At 37.0% G+C, this 23,349-nt stretch overlaps 1 protein-coding gene and 1 non-coding gene across 2 annotated transcripts; both read left to right on the forward strand.

The window, feature by feature from the left end:
• The first annotated feature begins 1,044 nt into the window (after window positions 1–1,044).
• LOC107611081 (putative glutathione S-transferase) lies at window positions 1,045–22,608 on the forward strand. Its single transcript, XM_088496570.1, has 3 exons — window positions 1,045–1,745; window positions 2,653–3,109; window positions 22,423–22,608. The coding sequence occupies exons 1-2, from the start codon at window positions 1,428–1,430 to the stop codon at window positions 2,998–3,000; spliced, it is 666 nt and encodes a 221-aa protein (XP_088352696.1). The 5' UTR covers window positions 1,045–1,427; the 3' UTR covers window positions 3,001–3,109; window positions 22,423–22,608.
• Window positions 16,293–16,396, forward strand: LOC148548167 (small nucleolar RNA R71). Its single transcript, XR_015897801.1, has one exon. It is a non-coding gene; the product is annotated as a small nucleolar RNA R71 (small nucleolar RNA).
• Window positions 22,609–23,349: the final 741 nt, after the last annotated feature.

Here is a 23,349-nt window from a genome sequence, read left to right on the forward strand (position 1 = left end):
TGGCGTTTCCAAGACTATTCTCTATTTCGGATCAGCAAGGATCCATGATAGGGGATTCTGGTGTTTGGGATGGGTTTGAGTGGATATGGAACTTCTTGTGGTGGAGAAAGCTGTTCCAATGGGAGCTGGACCTAGTCCACTAACTTCACGAGAGGTTAAGGCCTGTGAAGTTGTCAGATGGTAAAGATGATAATTTGGTGTGGAAGTTTGATAGAAAATGGGTTTTTTCTACCAAGTCTGTTGTGCAGGTCCTACAATTGGAGTCTCTGTCGGACGAGATAACAAGCTACAGTTTCACTAGTGCAGTTTGGAAAGGAGTAGTACCGCCGAGAATTGAGATTTTTGGGTGGTTTGTGCTTATTGGTATAGTGAATACTAAGGAGAGGTTAAGTAGACTAGGCGTTATTAGGCCCAGTGATAATCTTTGTGTACTATGTAAAAAGGAGATAGAGTCGGTGGAGCATTTATTTCTCCTCTGTGAGCTAACATGGCAGGTGTGGTGCAGTTGGTTGAGGTCGTTTGGGGAGGTGTGGTCTATTCCTGGTACCATAAGGGAATTATTTGAGCGGTGGACCGGTAGATATAAGCGGAAACAAGATCAGAAGAAATGGTTACCAGGGTTCTTTGCAGTGATCTGAAACATTTGGGTGGAACGCAATGCTAGGATTTTAATAATCAGGAAACAAGTATGAATTTCGTCATCAGAAAGACGGTTCAGAGCTACAATGAATGGACCGAGAGTGATTCGTTTGGTGGTTGATGGTGTTGCCGGAAGAAACAGGAGTTTTATGGCTTTTACGAATTGTTTGTGGTTCTTTAGTTGCTCCACATTAGTGTGTTGAGCTTATTTTGTTTCAATAAAAAAAAAAAAATTTATACGAGGGGCCTGGCCATTTTTTCCTGAACCACGCTGCCCTGTCTATACCAAGGGTAGTCTTTGTCCCTTCAGGAGACAGATGTCATTTAAAGACTCATCTAACGAATATATATATATAATCTACACCTAAGAATTAGCCTTAATTAATTTCTTAAGTTTTAGTAACCAAAACATAGCATAGAACTTCGAAAAATCAACTGACTGTAGAATCCTAGCATAGAATATATATATATATAGATATCATAGAATTTACCATCTTGCATTGTAACAACAGGACACCAAAACATACAAAAGGAGCCGGAAGATTTTTATCTGTGGAAGCAGTAGCAAAGTCCGACATATCTATCATCTTATTGGTTATTATTAGCACTCATTGACTTATAAAAGATACAATTTCATATTCCAAAGTTCACGCCATGCATTCACATACATACAGTAATTCCCTTTATAAATCAACATCCTAAGACTAGTAGTGTTTGCAAGTGGAAATAAAACCCTTCTACTTATTCTCACATTGATCAATTCTTAAAATTTGTTCATATTCTTCAATATGGCAATTGATGAGGTGGTTCTGCTTGATTTTTGGTCGAGCCCTTTTGGTTTGAGGGCAAGGATTACACTTGCTGAAAAGGGTATTAAGTATGAGTACAAAGAAGAAGACCTGAGGAATAAGAGCAGTCTTCTCCTTGAGATGAACCCGGTTCACAAGAAAATACCGGTTCTTATCCACAATGGGAAATCTATTTGCGAGTCTCTAAATATTGTTCAATATATTGATGAAGTGTGGAATGATAGATCTCCTTTGTTGCCTTCTGATCCTTATCAAAGAGCTCAGGCTAGATTTTGGGCTGACTATGTTGACAAGAAGGTACCTTTTTTTTCATTATATTGTTGCACTATGGCTAATTCGTAAATACTTTTTATTAAGTAAAAAATATTGTATTAATTGTTAATTAAATAAATTTTAGCTCTTTATTTATTATATTATTATTGGTTCGGAATTAGAGTTTAAAATTTAAGATTTAAAATTTAAAGTTTATAATTTAGGGTTTAGTATTTAAATTTTAGAATTTAAAATTTAAATTCAAAATTTAGGATTTTAATTTTAAGATTTAAACTTTAAAATTTAAAAGTCACCAAAAAAAAAAACTTTAAAATTTAAAGAGTATTAGGGTCCTTATTTTTTTCTAAAGGCATTAACATCCTACACTATATATATAACATAATAATGATTTATCTTCATTATTCATTTTGATTTTTGGTACGCATCATATTCAATCCATTCACACAAGTCAAAATATCTAGACTAATTCAATTCAAATAAAAATTTGACCGAACTAAAATATCTGGCAATGACTAATTATATCTTATTTTGTAGAAATTGCATTTAATTTGGATAATATTAAATAGGTAAAAATGTACATATAGTTGTATCCGTGTGAAGTTGATAGTTGAGAATTGTTAGATAATAATTTAGTCAAACCTGTTAAATTATCTAACCACTTTTAACTTTACATGATTACACTGCATGTAAGTGTTCGTCTATTAAATAATGTATTGTTTTTTTTGTACGTTTATAATTATTTTTATAATGATTTTAATCTTGCGTGATTGATCCATGATCTATCACTACGTAATTTGCAAACATCCTATCTATGTGAAAATAGGCAAAAAGTGTGTTAATACTTATCATTTGCAATTTGTCTGTCATACAGATCTCTTGCATTTATATGATGTAATATATCAAGTGTGTTAATCCTCACAATGTCAAATAGGTTTTCCCTGCTCAGAAGAAGTTAGCTTTTGCGACAAAAGAAGAAAAAGAATCTGCAGAGAAAGAATTCTTGGATGCCCTTAAATTGTTGGAGGAGCAATTGGGTGACAAGGATTATTTTGGAGGAGACAAGTTTGATTTTGTGGACATAGCATTTGCTCCATACTATAGTTTTTTCAAAATCTACGAGATTGTTGGGAACTTCAAAATGGAAGAAGAGTTCCCTAAGATTTGTGCTTGGGCGAAGAGGTGCATGCAAAAGGAAAGTGTTTCCATGTCTCTCCCTGACTCGCAAAAGGTCCTTGGGTTTTTTATGGAGATGAGGAAGAACTTCTTAGGAACAGAGTAGGTTTGAGGACCTAATGGTCATATAACAAGTTTGCTTGCTTCACTTTTCAATTGTTTCTGTAATAACGACCCATAAAAGGTAAATAAAAGTTTATCTAATAAAATTGATGGTTTCAGTGGCTAAGAGAAGGGAGTTGAATCTTAGCCCCCTTTTTGCTTAGTAACACTTGTTGGCCTTTGAATTAACTTCAGGAGACTTTTTGAGTTTTGTCTCGTCCCTAGCCACGAGACTTTTATTTTTGTCTCGTCACTTGGCACGAGATTTTTCTTTTTGTCTCGTCACTTGGCATGAGATAATTTTCAGTTCTAGCCTCTGTGCAGTAGAAACAGAAATGGAGTAGAGAAGAGAGAAAATTACACCCAGATATATCCTGGTTCGGCTGCTAAGTGCAGTGCAGCCTACATCCAGTCTCCATCACAACCATGATAGAATTTCACTATAATCTTCCTGATTACAGACTGTAAAGTGCTAACCCAACTTACAAGGGGATTCCCACAGAATCATGAAATACAACATAGATGAACAAAGGAACTCTAAGACATCTATGGCTTTTTCTTTTAATTTTGCACTCTCTGCCTTTTTCCGCTCTATGGCTTTTTCATACAAACCTCACTGTTTGCCTTTTTTCATGAGACTCAAGACATGACAAAATTAAACAGAAAAATACAAAACAGAATACATTGAAGGAGAAGAAAATCTGTAAGCTTAGGTAGCTCTGAGAATCCTGTGCCTTGCACTCTCACTGCTTACTTCTAACTCCTTGCTCCAACCAGTGGTTGTTCCCCCTTTTTATAGAAGAGAGAAGCCTCCATACTTGAAGCCAAAAAACCCAAGCCAACTTCTTCTTCCTTCAAGAAACCGGTTCGGCCACACAGAGAGAGAAGAGATAACCATGCAATAACCAACATGCAATTACCTCTAGTCCTTCCTTGGTCATCACTCTTCATCAATCCGAGTTCTCCATCCTTGGCTTGCTCTCCAAGATGGATTTCTAGCCCTTGATGCTTCATGATGATGATGGCTTCATCTGTTTCAATCTCTGCCTCTTCCATCACTTCGCCACTCTAGCTACTTCCTGTGGTGGTTGAGCAGAATCAAAGACAAGCCATGCCTCCAAGATTTTCTCCTTGCTGGCCGAATTATCTTCTTCCTTTTTGAGCATGAAGAGCTCAAGATTACCTCACCAAATCTATCCATATTTAGTGATAATCTTAGCCACAGCTCATTTTTATTTTAGTATGTTTTCTTGCCATCATTGTGATGGTCTTTAGGCTTGCTTTCTCTTCCTTTCGGTAGCTCATTTTTGCTTCCATGGCTACCAATATTTTCTGTGTAATAACCGAAGAGAGAAAGAGAAAGAGTAGAGAAAGAGAAAAGAAAAGCAAAGCTATGAGTGATATCAAGATAAATTAAATTAGGTGCAACTTTTCATGCTTTGTGTGGCAACGTGTAGACTTCCATCAATGCCATCAAATCACTTTGTTTTTTCTCTTTTATGTTTCCAAGACATTAAACACAATTGAATAAATTTGAAATCCATTCCTTAGTGAGAGATTGGTGTCCGTGGAAACATGCAGCTATACAATAAAAATTGGATTTCACCATGATGATAAAAGAATAGCTTAACCGTTTGGTTCCATTTCCTTTTTAATTTTGGACCAACCTATTTGGTCTTGCACCAACAATTGATTTGGGCTTACACTATTAAATCTGACTCAACTATCACAATAAAAAATTCAGCCACATATTCTTAGATATATTTTTGCACAAGGCTGAATTTTATTTCTACATTGGGCTTGCTATTTTTTTTTTCGGCCCGACACAAAATCTGCACAACAAAATTATTAATCAACATATGTTTAATGAAATTCAAATTAATAATTTTATAATTAAATATTTCAATAATATTTGGTCATCATCAAAATTAAATTGGAGTTTTCCAAACTCATCAATCTCCCCCTTGATAACAAACATTATTAAAATTGAAATGGAAAGAAATTTAAGAATGAGTAAGGAGTACTCCCTTTGAATTTTGAATTTCTTCCCCTTTCAAGTTATCACATGTCTCCCCCTTAATATATACCATTGTTACCAAGGGAAGCACCAACCTGTAACATTTTAATCAAGCTTCAAGTAACAATGTTATTTAGCATATTCATTACATGATGCTAAATGCTTGATTTATGAGCAGATTTGGATGATATTCAAGACTCATTTGATATCATAAATTGATTTTCTGCTCAAACTCACAACATAGTTAATCAAACAATATCTTTGAAAATAAATTGCTGTTTTAAAAATATTTTCAAATCAACTCAGAGCAACATACTTATGGTAAGAAAATATTTTTAATCACGGCATGATCACAGCAATTTTCAACATTTATTTTCAAACCCAATGCTTAAAGGAACTGCCAAAAAAAGTATTCAGCAAACATGTTTACCAAGATGAATCAGAACATTCCTATTCCACTCGTAGCAAGCTTATTCATCAAGATAAATCCATCACAAGAATACATGTTAACAACCAATTAATAACCAGGCAGCCATATACTCAAAAAAATGCATCACAATTATTATATCATCAAAACACAATATTTATAACAAGGATAATCATAAATCCACACGGATTTCATTTCCTGTTTTCATGATTTCAATTTTCAGCCAATTCTCTCCCTTTTGTCATCAATGGGGGCTTGCAAAATAAATGAAAACAACATACAAAAAGGCAGAATATTTATTTTTCACCAAAACATAATGGTCCAGTCAGCACACATGCATTTGAGTAAATGACAATCAAAGTTCAACTCGAAATTAATCCACTAACACAGGGTGCTCAAAACAGAGCCAGATCAGAGCATAAAACAAAGCAAAACAAGTTAATGAAACATAACAGTTTCAATTCAGCCCTTTTTCTCTTCTTTCCCTTTTGTCATCAAGGAGGGACCCTATAAAGCAATGCAATCCATAATAATTCAAGCATAAAATAAAACAGCATCGAGTTAAGTTTGGTACAGTCATCCAAGACACATGAAAATAGTTCCTCTGAGTCAAATACACATAGAGCAAAATAACAGAGCATTCAGCAACAGCAACAGGTAACCAAAACTCAACATGTTCAAAAATATTTTCTGCCAAACAATTCAATCAAGCAAAAATTTCCAGCAACATAAAGTTCAGCCAACATATCAGATCAAATAAAATTGGCAGGCAATAAACATCAGAAAATTCAGAGTATCATTAGATCAGTCACTCTCTTTTTCTACTATCCTCCCCTATTAAGATATGATGTGATAATCTCCAAAAATTATTATTATTATTATTATTTTTAATAAAAAGTATGATGAAGAACTCAAACGGTCCAGAGTCATGGAGTGGGTAAAAGAAATTGGTTGGGCCCATGATCATCAGAATCTGTCTCCCCCTGTATCAGTGCCAGTTCATCACGTCCTCAATTTTTTCTCCTGATTTCCTACGAGACAAAAACAAACAGAATAAAAAAAATTCACAAATTTTCAACAGAACTTAATTCTATCATTCCTAAACTATTTCTCAAGGTGCAGAATCTGTCTTCACAGAGAGGCTTAGTGAAAATATCCGCAAGTTGATCTTCGGATTTTACAAATTGAATATCAATAGTTCCCTTTTGCACATGTTCTCTAATGAAATGATATTTTATCTCAATGTGCTTGGTTCTTGAGTGCAGAACAAGATTTTTTGAAATGTTTATAGCACTCATATTATCACAAAATAAGGGTATACTATTGATTTTTAATTTGTAATCTTCTAATTGTGTTTTTAACCAAATTAATTGATAGCAACATGCAGATGCAGAAATGTATTCTGCTTCAGCTGTGGATAAAGCCACTATGGCTTGCTTCTTGCTTGACCACATGTTAAGTGAGCTTCCAAGGAAGCAACACATGCCAGATGTGCTCCGTCTATCCACTCTATCTCCCGTAAAATCTGCATCACAAAACCCTACTGCACAAAATTCATCAGATTTAGGATACCACAAGCCATAATCACAAGTTCCCTTAATGTATCTAATGATGCGTTTAACAGCCGTAAGATGTGATTCTTTTGGGTGAGATTGAAATCTTGAGCATACACCCACACTTTGAACAATATCCGGTCTAGAGGAGGTAAGGTACATGAGTGAACCTATCATTCCTCTATACCTTGTTTCATCCACATCTTGGCCATCATCATCCTTTTCAAGTTGTGTGTTAGGATGCATTGGTGTACCCATTGATTTGAAATTTTCTAGGCCAAACTTTTTGATAAGTTCTTTTGCATACTTTCCTTGGTGAATAAAGGTACCACTAGGAGTTTGTTTAATTTGGAGGCCAAGAAAGAAAGTAAGCTCTCCCATTAAACTCATCTCAAACTCACTAGTCATGAGTTTTTCAAACTCTTCACACAAGGATACATTGGCCGATCCAAATACAATATCATCAACATAAACTTGAACAAGGAGTATATCATCATTAGATGCTTTAATAAATAAAGTAGTGTCGGTGGTACCCCTTTGAAAATGATTTTGCAATAAGAAGGCACTTAGCCTTTCATACCAAGCTCTTGGAGCTTGTCTAAGACCATAAAGAGCCTTAGATAGTTTAAAAACATGATTTGGGAAATCTTTATGTTCAAAACTGGGGGGTTGTGCCACATACACTTCTCTATCAATAAAGCCATTAAGGAAAGCACATTTAACATCCATTTGAAACATTTTGAAACCCTTATGGGAAGCATAGGCAAGAAGCAACCTAATTGCTTCCATTCTAGCTACCGGAGCAAAAGACTCATCAAAATCTATACCCTCTTCTTGATCGTAACCTTGGGCCACTAATCTAGCCTTGTTACGAACAACTTGTCCATCCTCACCAAGTTTATTTTTAAAAACCCATTTAGTACCCGTTATCTTCTTACCATCCGGATGAGGTACTAGTGTCCAAACCTCATTCTTGTCAAATTGAGCAAGCTCCTCTTGCATGGCCTTGACCCAAGATGGATCTTCAAGAGCTTGTTTGACATTGTTGGGCTCCATTTGTGACAAGAGAGCAAAGTTGCTAGGTTCGGTTTGCCTTTTGGTAGAGGATCTTGTTGTTACACCTTGAGAGGGGTCACCAATGATGAAGTCATGAGGATAACCCCTCATAGACTTCCATTCTCTAGGCTTTCAGACAAGTGTTGAGCTTTGATGAACTTCTGGTGGTCTCACTGTTTCAGTTTCTCGTGCCTGCTCAGGAGACAAAATGGAAATATCTCCTCCAATCTGACGAGACAAAACTGGGCTGACAGATTCTTCATGTTGAACAGATTTGGGATTTTCTTTGCTTGTTCCAGCTTCTTTACCATCTGAATCATTATCTATCACAGTACTGGGAATTAAGTTAGAATCACAAAAAGTAACATGTATGGATTCCTCTATAGTTCTATACTCTTTGAGATAAACTCTATAGGCCTTGCTTGTGGTGGAATATCCAACAAACATTCTTTTATAGGATTTTGGATCAAACTTTCCAAGGTTTTCCTTATTGTTAAGTACAAAGCATTTGCATCCAAAAACATGAAAGTACTTAAGATTTGGAAGGGTTCATTTCCATAGCTCATAAGGTGTTTTCTTTAAACCTTTTCTAATGATTGTTCTATTCAAAATATAACATGCTGTGTTCACAGCTTCAGCCCATAAAAATTTAGGAATCTCATTCTCACATAGCATAGCCCTAGTCATCTCTTGAAGGCTTCTATTCCTTCTCTCAACTACCCCATTTTGTTGAGGTGTTCTAGGGCATGAAAAGTTATGAGAAATTCCTAAGTCATCACAGAATTTTTCAAAATCTTGATTTTCAAATTCTCTTCCGTGATCACTTCTCAAATGAGCAATTTTTAAATCTTTTTCATTTTGAATTTTCTTGCAAAGGGTTGAGAAAGCATGAAAGGCATCATTTTTATGAGCAAGAAAAAGTACCCAACCAAATCTAGAGTAATCATCTACCACTACAAGACCATAGTGTTTACCTCCTAAGCTTTGTGTTCTTGTAGGACCAAAAAGATCAATGTGTAACATCTCCAATGGCCTTTTAGTAGAAATTCCATCTTTTGGTTTAAAAGAAGATTTTACTTGTTTGCCCAATTGACAAGCATCACAAGTAAGATCCTTATCAAATTTGATATTTGGAATTCCTCTCACCAAATTTTTCTTAACTAGCTTAGAAATTTGGTACATGCTAGCATGACCCAACTTTCTATGCCATAGCCATTTTTCAGATTCAAGGGATGTAAAGCATGTTACATTTTATTCTTTTAAGTCCTCAAGAGTTAACCCATACACATTATTGCATCTTTTAGCTTCAAATAAAATATCCCCAGTTTTCTCACAAACAACCAAACATACAAATTTCTTAAAAATAACTTCAAAACCTAAATCACACAATTGACTAACACTAAGCAGATTATGTTTCAAGCCATTTACAAGAAGGACATCATTTATACAAGATGAAAAATTTTTACCAACTTTCCCAACAGCCACTATTTTTCCTTTTGCATCATCACCGAACGTGACAAGTCCTCCATCATATTCATCAAGCTTTATGAAGAAGGTTATCTTTCCGGTCATATGCCTAGAGCATCCGCTATCCATATACTACATATTTTCTTTCCGTTTGGATGCTAGGCACACCTGATCTATGTGATCTGCCATGAGACAAGGTTGTGACTTGGTCTCGGATTCCTCATCATCATCATCCGAGTCATTTTCCAAATCTTTCCATGAAGCCATCAGTCCCTTCTTCTTTCCTCTTTTTGGCTTCTCCTCCTTCTTTAACTTGGGACAATCAGATTTGAAATGCCCTATTTCCTTCCAGTTGTAACAGGTTACTTTGCTAAGGTCTTTCTTCCCTTTCCTTGAACTGCTGCCTTTGCCTTTGAGCTTCATCATTTTCCTGAATTTTTTGGCAAATAACACAAATTCATGTTCAGAAGAGTTATCACTGGATTCATCATCCAGAGGGTTAGTCATAGAAGAAAAAGCAATTCCTTTCTTCTTTGAATCTTTTTTCAAATAGGTGTTTTCAAAAGCAAGAAAGTTTCCTCTCAAATCATCACAAGTCATGGAGTCTAAGCTACTGCTCTCAGAGATAATTAAAGCTTTTGTTTCCCACTCTTTTGTGAGACATCTCAGCACTCTCCTCACAAGCACAGAATCAGGATATGTAATTCTCAGAGCATCTAAGCCAACAATGATGATGTTGAATCGTTCAAACAGCTCATCAATAGACTCTCCTTCCTTCATTGCAAATATTTCATACTCTCTGTTCAACATATCTGTCCGAGTCTTCTTTACAATGGTGGTTCCTTCATGAGTGATTTGCAATTTGTCCCAGATTTCCTTTGCCGTTGTGCATCGTGATACCCGTCGGTACTCCTCGAAGCTGATAGCACAGTTGAGCAGGTTTACTGCCTTGGCATTTAACCCCACCTTCTTCCTATCTTCCTCAGTCCAGCTTGCTTCTGGTTTGAGAGTGACTATTCCTTCAGCACTTGTGTTAGTTGGAAATTGAGGGCCTTCCAAGATGATCTTCCAAAGTCTATAGTCTACTGCTTGCACAAAGATCTTCATTCTTTCTTTCCAATAGGTATAGTTTTTCCCATTGAAAAGAGGCGGTCTGTTGCTTGACTGTCCTTCGGTAAGATTGTTGGACACCAGATTAGAGCCACTGTGGTGCACAAAATTGTGATGTCCAGGCTCGAACAATCCCTGGTAATGGCTCCAAAGCTTGGTGCTTTGATCTTAATTCATAATTGTCAAAACCTCGATACAACTAACCAGCAAGTGCACTGGGTCGTCCAAGTAATACCTTACGTGAGTAAGGGTCGAATCCCACGGAGATTGTTGGTATGAAGCAAGCTATGGTCACCTTGTAAATCTCAGTCAGGCAGATATAAAGTGATAATGGTGTTTTCGAATATTATATAATAAAATAGGGATAGAGATACTTATGCAAATCATTGGTAGGAATTTCAGATAAGCGAATGGAGATGCTTTTCGTTCCTCTGAACCTCTGCTTTCCTGCTATCTTCATCCAATCAGTCTTACTCCTTTCCATGGCTGGCTTTATGCAAGGGCATCATCGTTGTCAGTGGCTACATCCCCTCCTCTCAGTGAATAATATGCTCACGCACCCTGTCACGGCACGGCTATTCATCTGTCGGTTCTCGATCATGCTGGAATAGGATTCACCCTCCTTTTTCGTCTGTCACTAACGCCCAGCAATCGCGAGTTTGAAGCTCGTCACAGTCATTCAATCATTGAATCCTACTCAGAATACCACAGACAAGGTTTAGACCTTCCGGATTCTCTTGAATGCCGCCATCATTCTAGCTTACGCCACGAAGATTCCGGTTAGGAGATCTAAGAGATACTCATTCTAGTTTAATTCATGTAGAACAGAAGTGTTTGTCAGGCACGCGTTCATAGGGGAGAATGGTGATGAGCGTCACACATAATCATCACCTTCATCACGTTCTTGGGTGCGAATGGATATCTTAGAAGCGAAATAAGATGAATTGAATAGAAAACAGTAGTACTTGCATTAATCTTTGAGGAACAGCAGAGCTCCACACCTTAATCTATGGAGTGTAGAAACTCTACCGTTAAAAATACATAAGTGAAGGTCCAGGCATGGCCGAGATGGCCAGCCCCCTAAAACGTGATCAAAGGATCATAAGGTAATCCAAAGATGCCTAATACAATAGTAAGAGGTCCTATTTATAATAAACTAGCTACTAGGGTTTACATGAGTAAGTATTTGATGCATAAATCCACTTCCGGGGCCCACTTGGTGTGTGTTTGGGCTGAGCTTAAGTGTTGCACGTGCAGAGGCCATTTGTGGAGTTGAACGCCAGCTTTTGTGCCAGTTTGGGCGTTCAACTCTGGTTTTGGCTCCTTTTCTGGCGCTGGACGCCATATTTGGGCAGAAAACTGGCGTTGAACGCCAGTTTACGTCATCTATTCTTGGCCAAAGTATGGCTATTATATATTTCTGGAAAGCCCTGGATGTCTACTTTCCAACGCAATTGGAAACGCGCCATTTCGAGTTCTGTAGCTCCAGAAAATCCACTTTGAGTGCAGGGAGGTCAGAATCCAACAGCATCAGCAGTCCTTTTTCAACCTCTGAATCTGATTTCTGCTCAAGTCCCTCAATTTCATCCAGAAAATACCTGAAATCACAGAAAAACACACAAACTCATAGTAAAGTCCAGAAATGTGAATTTAACATAAAAACTAATGAAAACATCCCTAAAAGTAACTAGATCCTACTAAAAACATACTAAAAACAATGCCAAAAAGCGTATAAATTATCCGCTCATCACAACACCAAACTTAAATTGTTGCTTGTCCCCAAGCAACTGAAAATCAAATAGGATAAAAAGAAGAGAATATACTATAAATTCCAAACTATCAATGAAACAGAGCTTCAATCATATGAGCGGGACTTATAGCTTTTTGCCTCTTGAATAGTTTTGGCATCTCACTTTATCCATTGAAGTTTAGAATGATTGGCATCTATAGGAAGTTCAGATTTCGAATAGTGTTATTGATTCTCCTAGTTCAGTATGATGATTCTTAAACACAGTTTCTTTATGAGTCTTGGCCGTGGCCCTAAGCACTTTGTTTTCCAGTGTTACCACCAGATACATAAATGCCACAGACACATAATTGGGTGAACCTTTTCAGATTGTGACTCAGCTTTGCTAAAGTCCCCAATTAGAGGTGTCCAGGGTTCTTAAGCACACTCTTCTTTTGCTTTGGACCTTGACTTTAACCGCTCAGTCTCAAGTTTTCACTTGACACCTACACGCCACAAGCACATGGTCAGGGACAGCTTGGTTTAGCCACTTAGACCAGGATTTTATTCCTTTTAGGCCCTCCTATCCACTGATGCTCAAAGCCTTGGGATCCTTTTTATTTGCCCTTGCCTTTTGGTTTTAAGGGTTATTGGCTTTTTCTGCTTGCTTTTTCTTTTTCTTTCTATTTTTTTTTCTATTCTTTTTTTTTTCGCCCCTTTTTTTTTTTTTCTGCAAGCTTTGTTCTTTGCTGCTTTTTCTTGCTTCAAGAATCATTTTTATGATTTTTCAGATTATCGAATAACATGTCTCCTAGTCATTATTCTTTCAAGAGCCAACATATTTAACATTCTTAAACAACAACTTCAAAAGGCATATGCACTGTTCAAGCATACATTCAGAAAACAAGAAGCATTGTCACCACATCAATATAATTAAATTAAGTTCAAGGATAAATTCGAAACTCATGTACTTCTTGTTCTTTTGAATTAAAACATTTTTCTTTTAAGAAAGGTGATGGATTCATAGGACATTCATATATTTAAGACAGAGTTTACTAACTACTAATGATCATGTAATGAAGACACAAACATAGATAAGCACATAACATAGAAAACGAAAAACAGAAGAAATAAGAACAAGGAATGAATCCACCTTAGTGATGGTGGCGTTTCCTTCTTGAGGAACCAATGATGTTCTTGAGCTCTTCTATGTCTCTTCCTTGTCTTTGTTGCTCCTCCCTCATTGCTTTTTGATCTTCTCTTATTTCATGGAGTATGATGGAGTGCTCTTGATGTTCCACCCTTAGTTGCTTCCAATAATTGTGTGGAAGAAAATGTATCCCCTGAGGTATCTCAGGGATCTCTTGATTTGCAGTCAAATGTTCTACCACTGAGCTATTGACCCTTGATAGAAGCTTTTGTCTTCCCTTTCCTCTTTCTAGAGGTTTCTCTGGCCTTAGGTGCCATCAATGGTTATGGAAAAAAACAAAAAAGATATGCTTTTACCACACCAAACTTAGAATGTTGCTCGCCCTCGAGCAAAAGAAGAAAGAATAGAAGAATAAGAAGAAGATATGGAGGAGATGGATGGGAGTGTGTATTCGGCCATATGGGTGGGATTGGGTGGGAGAGAGATGTTGAATTTTTGAGGGTAGTGGGTGTATGGATGTGAGTGGTAAAGAGTTAATAGGGAAGAGTGTTTATTGGGAATAGAGGATGATTGAGAAGAGAGAAGAGAGTGAGTGGAGGTAGGTGGGGATCCTGTGGGGTCCACAGATCCTGAGATGATCCTGTAGGGTCCACAGATCCTGAGGTGTCAAGGCATTTACATCCCTGCACTAATTTAGGCATGTAAAATGCCCTTGCACACAACTCTGGGCGTTCAGCGCCAGGTTGGTGCCTATTTTGGGCGTTCAGCGCCCCTTTGCTGCCATTTCTGGCGTTGAACGCCAGAACCATGCTTGTTCTGGGCGTTCAGCGCCAGGATGCTCCCATTCTGGGCGTTCAGCGCCAGAACTATGCTCTGTTCTGGCGTTTGAACGCCAGACAGATGCTCCTCCAGGGTGTGATTTTTTCTTCTGCTGTTTTTGATTCCGTTTTTGATTTTTTTGTTTATTTTGTGACTCCACATGACCATGAACCTAAGAAAACATGAAAAACAATAAAAATAAGAATTAGATAAACATTAGGTTGCCTCCCAACAAGCGCTTCTTTAATGTCAATAGCTTGACAGTGGGCTCTCATGGAGCCTCACAGATGTGCAGAGCTTTGTTGAGACTCTCCAACACCAAACTTAGAGTTTGGATATGGGAGTTCAACACCAAACTTAGAGTTTGGTTGTGGCCTCCCAACACCAAACTTAGAGTTTGACTGTGGGGGCTTTGGTTGACTCTGCTTTGGGAGAAACTTTTCAAGCTTCCTCTCCATGGTTGCAGAGGGAGATCCTTGAGTTTTGAATACAAGGGAGTTCTCATTCCATTGAAGGACTATTTCACCTCTGTCAACATCAATCACAGCTCTTGCTGTGGCCAGGAAAGGTCTTCCTAGGATGATGGATTCATCCTCTTCCTTTCCAGTATCCAGGACTATGAAATCAGCAGGGATGTAAAGGCCCTCAACCTTTACTAATACATCTTCTACTTGTCCATAAGCCTGTCTTCTTGAGCTGTCTGCCATCTCTAGTGAGATTTTAGCAGCTTGCACCCCATAGATTCCCAGTTTCTCTATTACAGAGAGGGGCATGAGGTTTATCCCTGAACCAAGGTCACACAGAGCCTTAAAGATCATGGTGCCTATGGTACAAGGGATTATGAACTTTCCAGGATCCTGTCTCTTCTGAGGCAATGTCAGTTGATCCAGATCACTTAGTTCATTGATGAACAAGGGAGGTTCAACTTCCCAAGTATCAATGCCAAACAATTTGGCATTCAGCTTCATGATTGCACCAAGAAACTTGGCGGTTTGCTCTTCAGTAACATCCTCATTCTCTTCAGAAGAGGAATACTCATCAGAGCTCATGAAGGACATAAGGAGGTTCAATGGAATCTCTATGGTCTCTAGATGAGTCTCAGATTCCTTTGGTTCCTCAGAGGGAAGCTCCTTGTTGACCACTGGACGTCCCAGGAGGTCTTCCTCCTTGGGATTCACGTCCTCTCCTCTCCTCACAGGTTCGGCCATGGCGCTTATGTCAATGGCCTTGCACTCTCCTTTTGGGTTCTCTTCTGTATTGCTTGGGAGAGTACTAGGAGGGAGTTCAGTGATCCTTTTACTCAGCTGGCCCACTTGTGCTTCAAGATTTCTAATGGAAGACCTTGTTTCATTCATGAAACTTACAGTGGCCTTGGACAGATCAGAGACTAAGTTTGCTAGATTAGAAGTATTTTGTTCAAAGTTCTCTGTCTGTTGCTGAGTTGATGATGGAAAAGGCTTGCTATTGCTAAACCTGTTTCTTCCACCATTATTAAAGCCTTGTTGGGGCTTTTGATCATTCCATGAGAAATTTGGATGATTTCTCCATGTTGAGTTATAGGTGTTTCCATAAGGTTCACCTAAGTAATTCACCTCTGCTATTGCAGGGTTCTCAGGATCATAGGCTTCTTCTTCAGAAGATGCCTCTTGAGTACTGTTGGATTCAGCTTGCATTCCATGCAGACTCTGAGAGATCATATTGACTTGCTGAGTCAATATTTTATTCTGAGCCAATATGGCATTCAGAGTATCAACTTCAAGAACTCCCTTCTTCATTGGCGTCCCATTGCTTACAGGATTCCTTTCAGAAGTGTACATGAACTGGTTATTAGCAACCATGTCAATGAGTTCTTGAGCTTCTGCAGGCGTTTTCTTTAGGTGAATGGATCCACCTGCAGAGGTATCCAATGACATCTTAGATAACTCAGACAGACCATCATAGAATATATCCAGGATGGTCCATTCTGAGAGCATGTCAGAAGGACACTTTTTGGTCAACTGTTTGTATCTTTCCCAAGCTTCATAGAGGGATTCACCTTCTTTCTGTCTGAAGGTTTGAACATCAGCTCTAAGCTTGCTAAGCTTTTGAGGAGGAAAGTACTTGGCTAAGAAAGCCGTGACCAGCTTATCCCAAGAGTTCAGGCTGTCTTTGGGTTGAGAATCCAACCATAATCTAGCTCTGTCTCTTACAGCAAAAGGGAAAAGCATGAGCCTGTAGACTTCAGGATCTACTCCATTAGTCTTAACAGTATCACATATCTGCAAGAATTCAGTTAAGAACTGAAAAGGATCTTCAGATGGAAGTCCATGAAACTTGCAGTTCTGCTGCATCAGAGAAACTAATTGAGGTTTCAGCTCAAAGTTGTTTGCTCCAATGGCAGGAATGGAGATGCTTCTTCCATGTAAATTGGAATTAGGTGCAGTAAAGTCACCAAACATCTTCCTTACATTATTATTATTTTCGGCTGCCATCTCCTCTGCCTGTTCGAAAATTTCTGAAAGGTTATCTCTGGATTGTTGTAATTTAGCTTCTCTTAATTTTTTTTTTCAGAGTCCTTTCAGGTTCTGGATCTGCTTCCACAAGAATGTTCTTATCCTTGCTCCTGCTCATATGACAAAGAAGAAGGCACAGAAAAATAATAATAATAATAGAGATCCTTTATACCACAGTATAGGGATCCCTGTGTGAGTAGAAGAAGAGGGGGAGATAAAGGATGTGATGTAAGGGAAGAAACACAACTGTACGAATGGAAGAAGTGTGAGATGAGATGTTAGGATATGAATGAATAAATAGAATGAGATGGGGGAGGGATAATTTTCGAAAATTATTTTGAAAAAGAGTTAGTGATTTTTGAAAAATGGTTTTTGAAAAATTGTTAGTATTTTTCGAAATTTTTTTTTTGAAATTAAAAATAAAAATGATTAGTTAATTAAAAAGAAATTTTGAAAAAGGGGGAAGATATTTTCGAAAAAATGAGAGAGAGAGTTAGTTAGGTAGTTTTGAAAAAGATAAGAAACAAACAAAAAGTTAGTTAGTTAGTTGAAACAAATTTTGAAAAGATAAGAAGTTAGGAGGTTAGAGAAGATATTTTGAAAAGATATTTTTGAAAAAGATAAGATAAGAAGATATTTTTGAAAAGATATGATTGAAGTTAGTTTTTTGAAAAAGATTTGATTTTTAAAATCTCAATTAATGACTTGCTTCATAAGAAATCACAAGATATGATTCTAGAACTTAAAGTTTGAATCTTTCTTAACAAGCAAGTAACAAACTTCAAATTTTTTGAATCAAAACATTAATTGATTATATTATTTTCGAAAATTTGGTATAAAAATAAGAAAAAGATTTTTGAAAAATGTTTTTGGAATTTTCAAAAATAACTAAGAATTTTGAAAAAGATTTGATTTTTGAAAAAGATAAGATTTTCAAATTGAAAATTTTGATTTGACTCATGAGAAACAACTAGATTTTAAAAATTTTTGAAAAAGTCAATTCAAATTTTCGAATTTGATGAAAGAAAAAGGGAAAGATATTTTTTTGATTTTTGAATTTTTATGATGCAAGAGAAAAACACTAAAAGGATGCAATGCATGAAATTTTTAGATCAAAACAATGAATGCATGCAAGAATGCTATGAATGTCAAGATGAACACCAAGAACACTATGAATGTCAAGATGAACATCATAGACACAATTTTGAAAAAATTTTTAATGCAAAGAAAACATACAAGACACCAAACTTAGAATTCTTTAATGCTTAGACACTAAGAATTCAAGAATGCATATGATAAACATGAAAAGACACAAAACAGAAAATCATCAAGATTAAACAAGAAGACTTACCAAGAACAACTTGAAGATCATGAAGAACACTATGAATGCATGAAATTTTCGAAAAATGCAATATGTATATGCAAGTGACACCAAACTTATGATATGACTCAAGACTCAAACAAGAAAAACAGAAAAGATTTTTGATTTTTTATGATTTTCTAATTTTTTAATTTTTTTTTTGGATTTTTTTCGAAAATTATATGAAAAAGAAAAAATTAGGATTCCAAAATTTTTAACATGAATTCCAGGAATCTTGCATTCTTAGTCTAAAGCTTCAGTCCAGGAATTAGACATGGCTCACTAGCCAGCCAACCTTTCAATGAAAGCTCTAGTCCAAAACACTAGACATGGCCAATGGCCAGCCAAGCTTTAGCCTTTAACACGAGAGTATATTGCTCTTTGATAACAAATTGCAAGCCTCAGTCCAAAAGAATTTAGACATGGCTTTACAGCCAGCCAGGCTTCACATGCTTCATGAAACACTAGAATTCATTCTTAAAAATTTTGAATAAATTTTTGAAAACAATTTTTTTTTTCGAAAACAAAAGAAGAGTTTTTGAAAGATTTTTGAAAACTTTTTGAAAACAAGACAAAAAGAAAATTACCTAATCTGAGCAACAAGATGAACCGTCAGTTGTCCAAACTCAAACAATCCCCGGCAACGGCGCCAAAAACTTGGTGCACGAAATTGTGATGTCCAGGCTCGAACAATCCCTGGTAATGGCTCCAAAGCTTGGTGCTTTGATCTTAATTCATAATTGTCACAACTTCGATACAACTAACCAGCAAGTGCACTGGGTCGTCCAAGTAATACCTTACGTGAGTAAGGGTCGAATCCCACGGAGATTGTTGGTATGAAGCAAGCTATGGTCACCTTGTAAATCTCAGTCAGACAGATATAAAGTGATAATGGTGTTTTCGAATATTATATAATAAAATAGGGATAGAGATACTTACGCAAATCATTGGTAGGAATTTCAGATAAGCGAATGGAGATGCTTTTCGTTCCTCTGAACCTCTGCTTTCCTGCTATCTTCATCCAATCAGTCTTACTCCTTTCCATGGCTGGCTTTATGCAAGGGCATCACCGTTGTCAGTGGCTACATCCCCTCCTCTCAGTGAATAATATGCTCACGCACCCTGTCACGGCACGACTATTCATCTGTCGGTTCTCGATCATGCTGGAATAGGATTCACCCTCCTTTTGCGTCTGTCACTAACGCCCAGCAATCGCGAGTTTGAAGCTCGTCACAGTCATTCAATCATTGAATCCTACTCAGAATACCACAGACAAGGTTTAGACCTTCCGGATTCTCTTGAATGCCGCCATCATTCTAGCTTACGCCACGAAGATTCCGGTTAGGAGATCTAAGAGATACTCATTCTAGCTTAATTCATGTAGAACAGAAGTGTTTGTCAGGCACGCGTTCATAGGGGAGAATGGTGATGAGCGTCACACATAATCATCACCTTCATCACGTTCTTGGGTGCGAATGGATATCTTAGAAGCGAAATAAGATGAATTGAATAGAAAACAGTAGTACTTGCATTAATCTTTGAGGAACAGCAGAGCTCCACACCTTAATCTATGGAGTGTAGAAACTCTACCGTTAAAAATATATAAGTGAAGGTCCAGGCATGGCCAAGATGGCCAGCCCCCTAAAACGTGATCAAAGGATCATAAGGTAATCCAAAGATGCCTAATACAATAGTAAGAGGTCCTATTTATAATAAACAAGCTACTAGGGTTTACATGAGTAAGTATTTGATGCATAAATCCACTTCCGGGGCCCACTTGGTGTGTGTTTGGGCTGAGCTTAAGTGTTGCACGTGCAGAGGCCATTTGTGGAGTTGAACGCCAGCTTTTGTGCCAGTTTGGGCGTTCAACTCTGGTTTTGTCTCCTTTTCTGGCGCTGGACGCCATATTTGGGCAGAAAACTGGCGTTGAACGCCAGTTTACGTTATCTATTCTTGGCCAAAGTATGGACTATTATATATTGCTGGAAAGCCCTGGATGTCTACTTTCCAACGCAATTGGAAGCGCGCCATTTGAAGTTCTGTAGCTCCAGAAAATCCACTTTGAGTGCAGGGAGGTCAGAATCCAACAGCATCAGCAGTCATTTTTCAACCTCTGAATCTGATTTCTGCTCAAGTCCCTCAATTTCAGCCAGAAAATACCTGAAATCACAGAAAAACACACAAACTCATAGTAAAGTTCAGAAATGTGAATTTAACATAAAAACTAATGAAAACATCACTAAAAGTAACTAGATCCTACTAAAAACATACTAAAAACAATGCCAAAAAGCGTATAAATTATCCGCTCATCACACTGCTTTCTGCCATTTGGATCTTTTCTCCAAGCTGCAAAGCTTGATCTCTTTGAGACCAAGCTCTGATACCAACTGATGGTTTCAGTGGCTAAGAGAAGGGGGTTGAATCTTAGCCCCCTTTTTGCTTAGTAACACTTGTTGGCCTTTGAATTAACTTCAGGAGACTTTTTGAGTTTTGTCTCGTCCCTAGCCACGAGACTTTTATTTTTGTCTCGTCACTTGGCACGAGATTTTTCTTTTTGTCTCGTCACTTGGCATGAGATAATTTTCAGTTCTAGCCTCTGTGCAGTAGAAACAGAAATGGAGTAGAGAAGAGAGAAAATTACACCCAGATATATCCTGGTTCGGCTGCTAAGTGCAGTGCAGCCTACATCCAGTCTCCATCACAACCATGATAGAATTTCACTATAATCTTCCTAATTACAGACTGTAAAGTGCTAACCCAACTTACAAGGGGATTCTCACAGAATCATGAAACACAACATAGATGAACAAAGGAACTCTAAGACATCTATGGCTTTTTCTTTTAATTTTGCACTCTCTGCCTTTTTCCGCTCTATGGCTTTTTTATACAAACCTCACTGTTTGCCTTTTTTCCATAAGACTCAAGACATGACAAAATTAAACAGAAAAATACAAAACAGAATACATTGAAGGAGAAGAAAATCTGTAAGCTTAGGTAGCTCTGAGAATCCTGTGCCTTGCACTCTCACTGCTTACTTCTAACTCCTTGCTCCAACCAGTGGCTGTTCCCCCTTTTTATAGAAGAGAGAAGCCTCCACACTTGAAGCCAAAAAACCCAAGCCAACTTCTTCTTCCTTCAAGAAACCGGTTCAGCCACACAGAGAGAGATGAGATAACCATGCAATAACCAACATGCAATTACCTCTAGTCCTTCTTTGGTCATCACTCTTCATCAATCCGAGTTCTCCATCCTTGGCTTGCTCTCCAAGATGGATTTCTAGCCCTTGATGCTTCATGATGATGATGGCTTCATCTGTTTCAATCTCTGCCTCTTCCATCACTTCGCCACTCTAGCTACTTCCTGTGGTGGTTGAACAGAATCAAAGACAAGCCATGCCTCCAAGATTTTCTCCTTGCTGGCCGAATTATCTTCTTCCTTTTTGAGCATGAAGAGCTCAAGATTACCTCACCAAATCTATCCATATTTAGTGATAATCTTAGCCACAGCTCATTTTTATTTTAGTATGTTTTCTTGCCATCATTGTGATGGTCTTTAGGCTTGCTTTCTCTTCCTTTCGGTAGCTCATTTTTGCTTCCATGGCTACCAATGTTTTCTGTGTAATAACCGAAGAGAGAAAGAGAAAGAGTAGAGAAAGAGAAAAGAAAAGCAAAGCTATGAGTGATATCAAGATAAATTAAATTAGGTGCAACTTTTCATGCTTTGTGTGGCAACGTGTAGACTTCCATCAATGCCATCAAATCACTTTGCTTTTTCTCTTTCATGTTTCCAAGACATTAAACATAATTGAATAAATTTGAAATCCATTCCTTAGTGAGAGATTGGTGTCCGTGGAAACATGCAGCTATACAACAAAAATTGGATTTCACCATGATGATAAAAGAATAGCTTAACCGTTAGGTTCCATTTCCTTTTTAATTTTGGACCAACCTATTTGGTCTTGCACCAACAATTGATTTGGGCTTACACCATTAAATTTGACCCAACTATCACAATAAAAAATTCAGCCACATATTCTTAGATATATTTTTGCACAAGGCTGAATTTTATTTCTACATTGGGCTTGCTATTTTTTTTTCGGCCCGACACAAAATCTGCACAACAAAATTATTAATCAACATATGTTTAATGAAATTCAAATTAATAATTTTGTAATTAAATATTTCAATAATGTTTGATCATCATCAAAATTAAATTGGAGTTTTCCAAACTCATCAAAAATGGCACTTAGATGGTTGGAGACCTGGTTTAAGTTGCACATCATGTGCCTCCGAGACAACTATATTTGAGTTTGAATTTAGCTAAAGTCGGAAGTGGAAAATAATCCATGTAATATGTGTGTGTATAATGTGAGTGTGATATGTTGTACTTAAGAATTCATAGTAACTTCTATTTTAATAATATTATTTTCATAGATGTTTTTTTTCTGTTATAATTTTACATAGATATGTAGAACAGGAGCAACGTTATTTTGAAAATAGGATGACTGAAGCACTTTTGGTGTGTGCTTAGCGTTTGTTTCGTGGGTCTATTCTTTATTTGCTTTGAGTTGTATTTGTTTTTATTAAATTTTCTTCACCTACGTGTGCCTTGGTGATGTGAGGTTTGTGTTCAAACGTCAGGTGGAGAATGTTTTGTTTAGATTTTCGTTTTTCGACTTCGACAGAGTGTCGACCAAACTTATAACAAGATCCAACTTAAAAAACAGATATGACTCTTCAAAGAATTAAAATCAGTAACTTATCAATCAATGCTCGACACAAAATAAAAAATGATTGCATTTCATTGGTAATGAGAAAGTTTACAAACTAGACTTCAAGAAATTGGTAAGTAGATTAGATCAAATGTTGTTTTAAGATGAAACTTGAAATTAAATACTAAAAAAAAGTACATGATTTAGAACTGGAAAAGAACAACTAATAAAGAACATGAATCAGAAAGAAAGAAAACAAAAGAGAAAAAAAATAATAATATCTTCCAATATTCATACGCACTTACACTCCATACACTCCATCTTTTCCACCTTGTTAGTGTGATATGAAAATTCTGTAGAGCTCTAGTGTCTTTGTGAATTGTAGAATAAAAGTCCCTTCTAAATATTCAAGAACTTCTATTTATAAGTGAGTTTCTTTATTAAAAACTTTTTCTTGGATATTAA

This window comes from Arachis ipaensis, chromosome B8 (genome assembly GCF_059453495.1).
Source record: "Arachis ipaensis isolate K30076 ecotype BB chromosome B8, ASM5945349v1, whole genome shotgun sequence".
In the NCBI taxonomy this organism is placed as follows: domain Eukaryota; kingdom Viridiplantae; phylum Streptophyta; class Magnoliopsida; order Fabales; family Fabaceae; genus Arachis; species Arachis ipaensis.

Bases quoted from the DNA above. Each gene is read 5' to 3' on its own strand.
- LOC107611081 (XM_088496570.1), top strand. From the start codon at position 1,428: ATGGCAATTGATGAGGTGGTTCTGCTTGATTTTTGGTCGAGCCCTTTT. The intron at 1,746-2,652 runs GTACCTTTTTTT...AATGTCAAATAG, and splicing joins CTGACTATGTTGACAAGAAG to GTTTTCCCTGCTCAGAAGAA.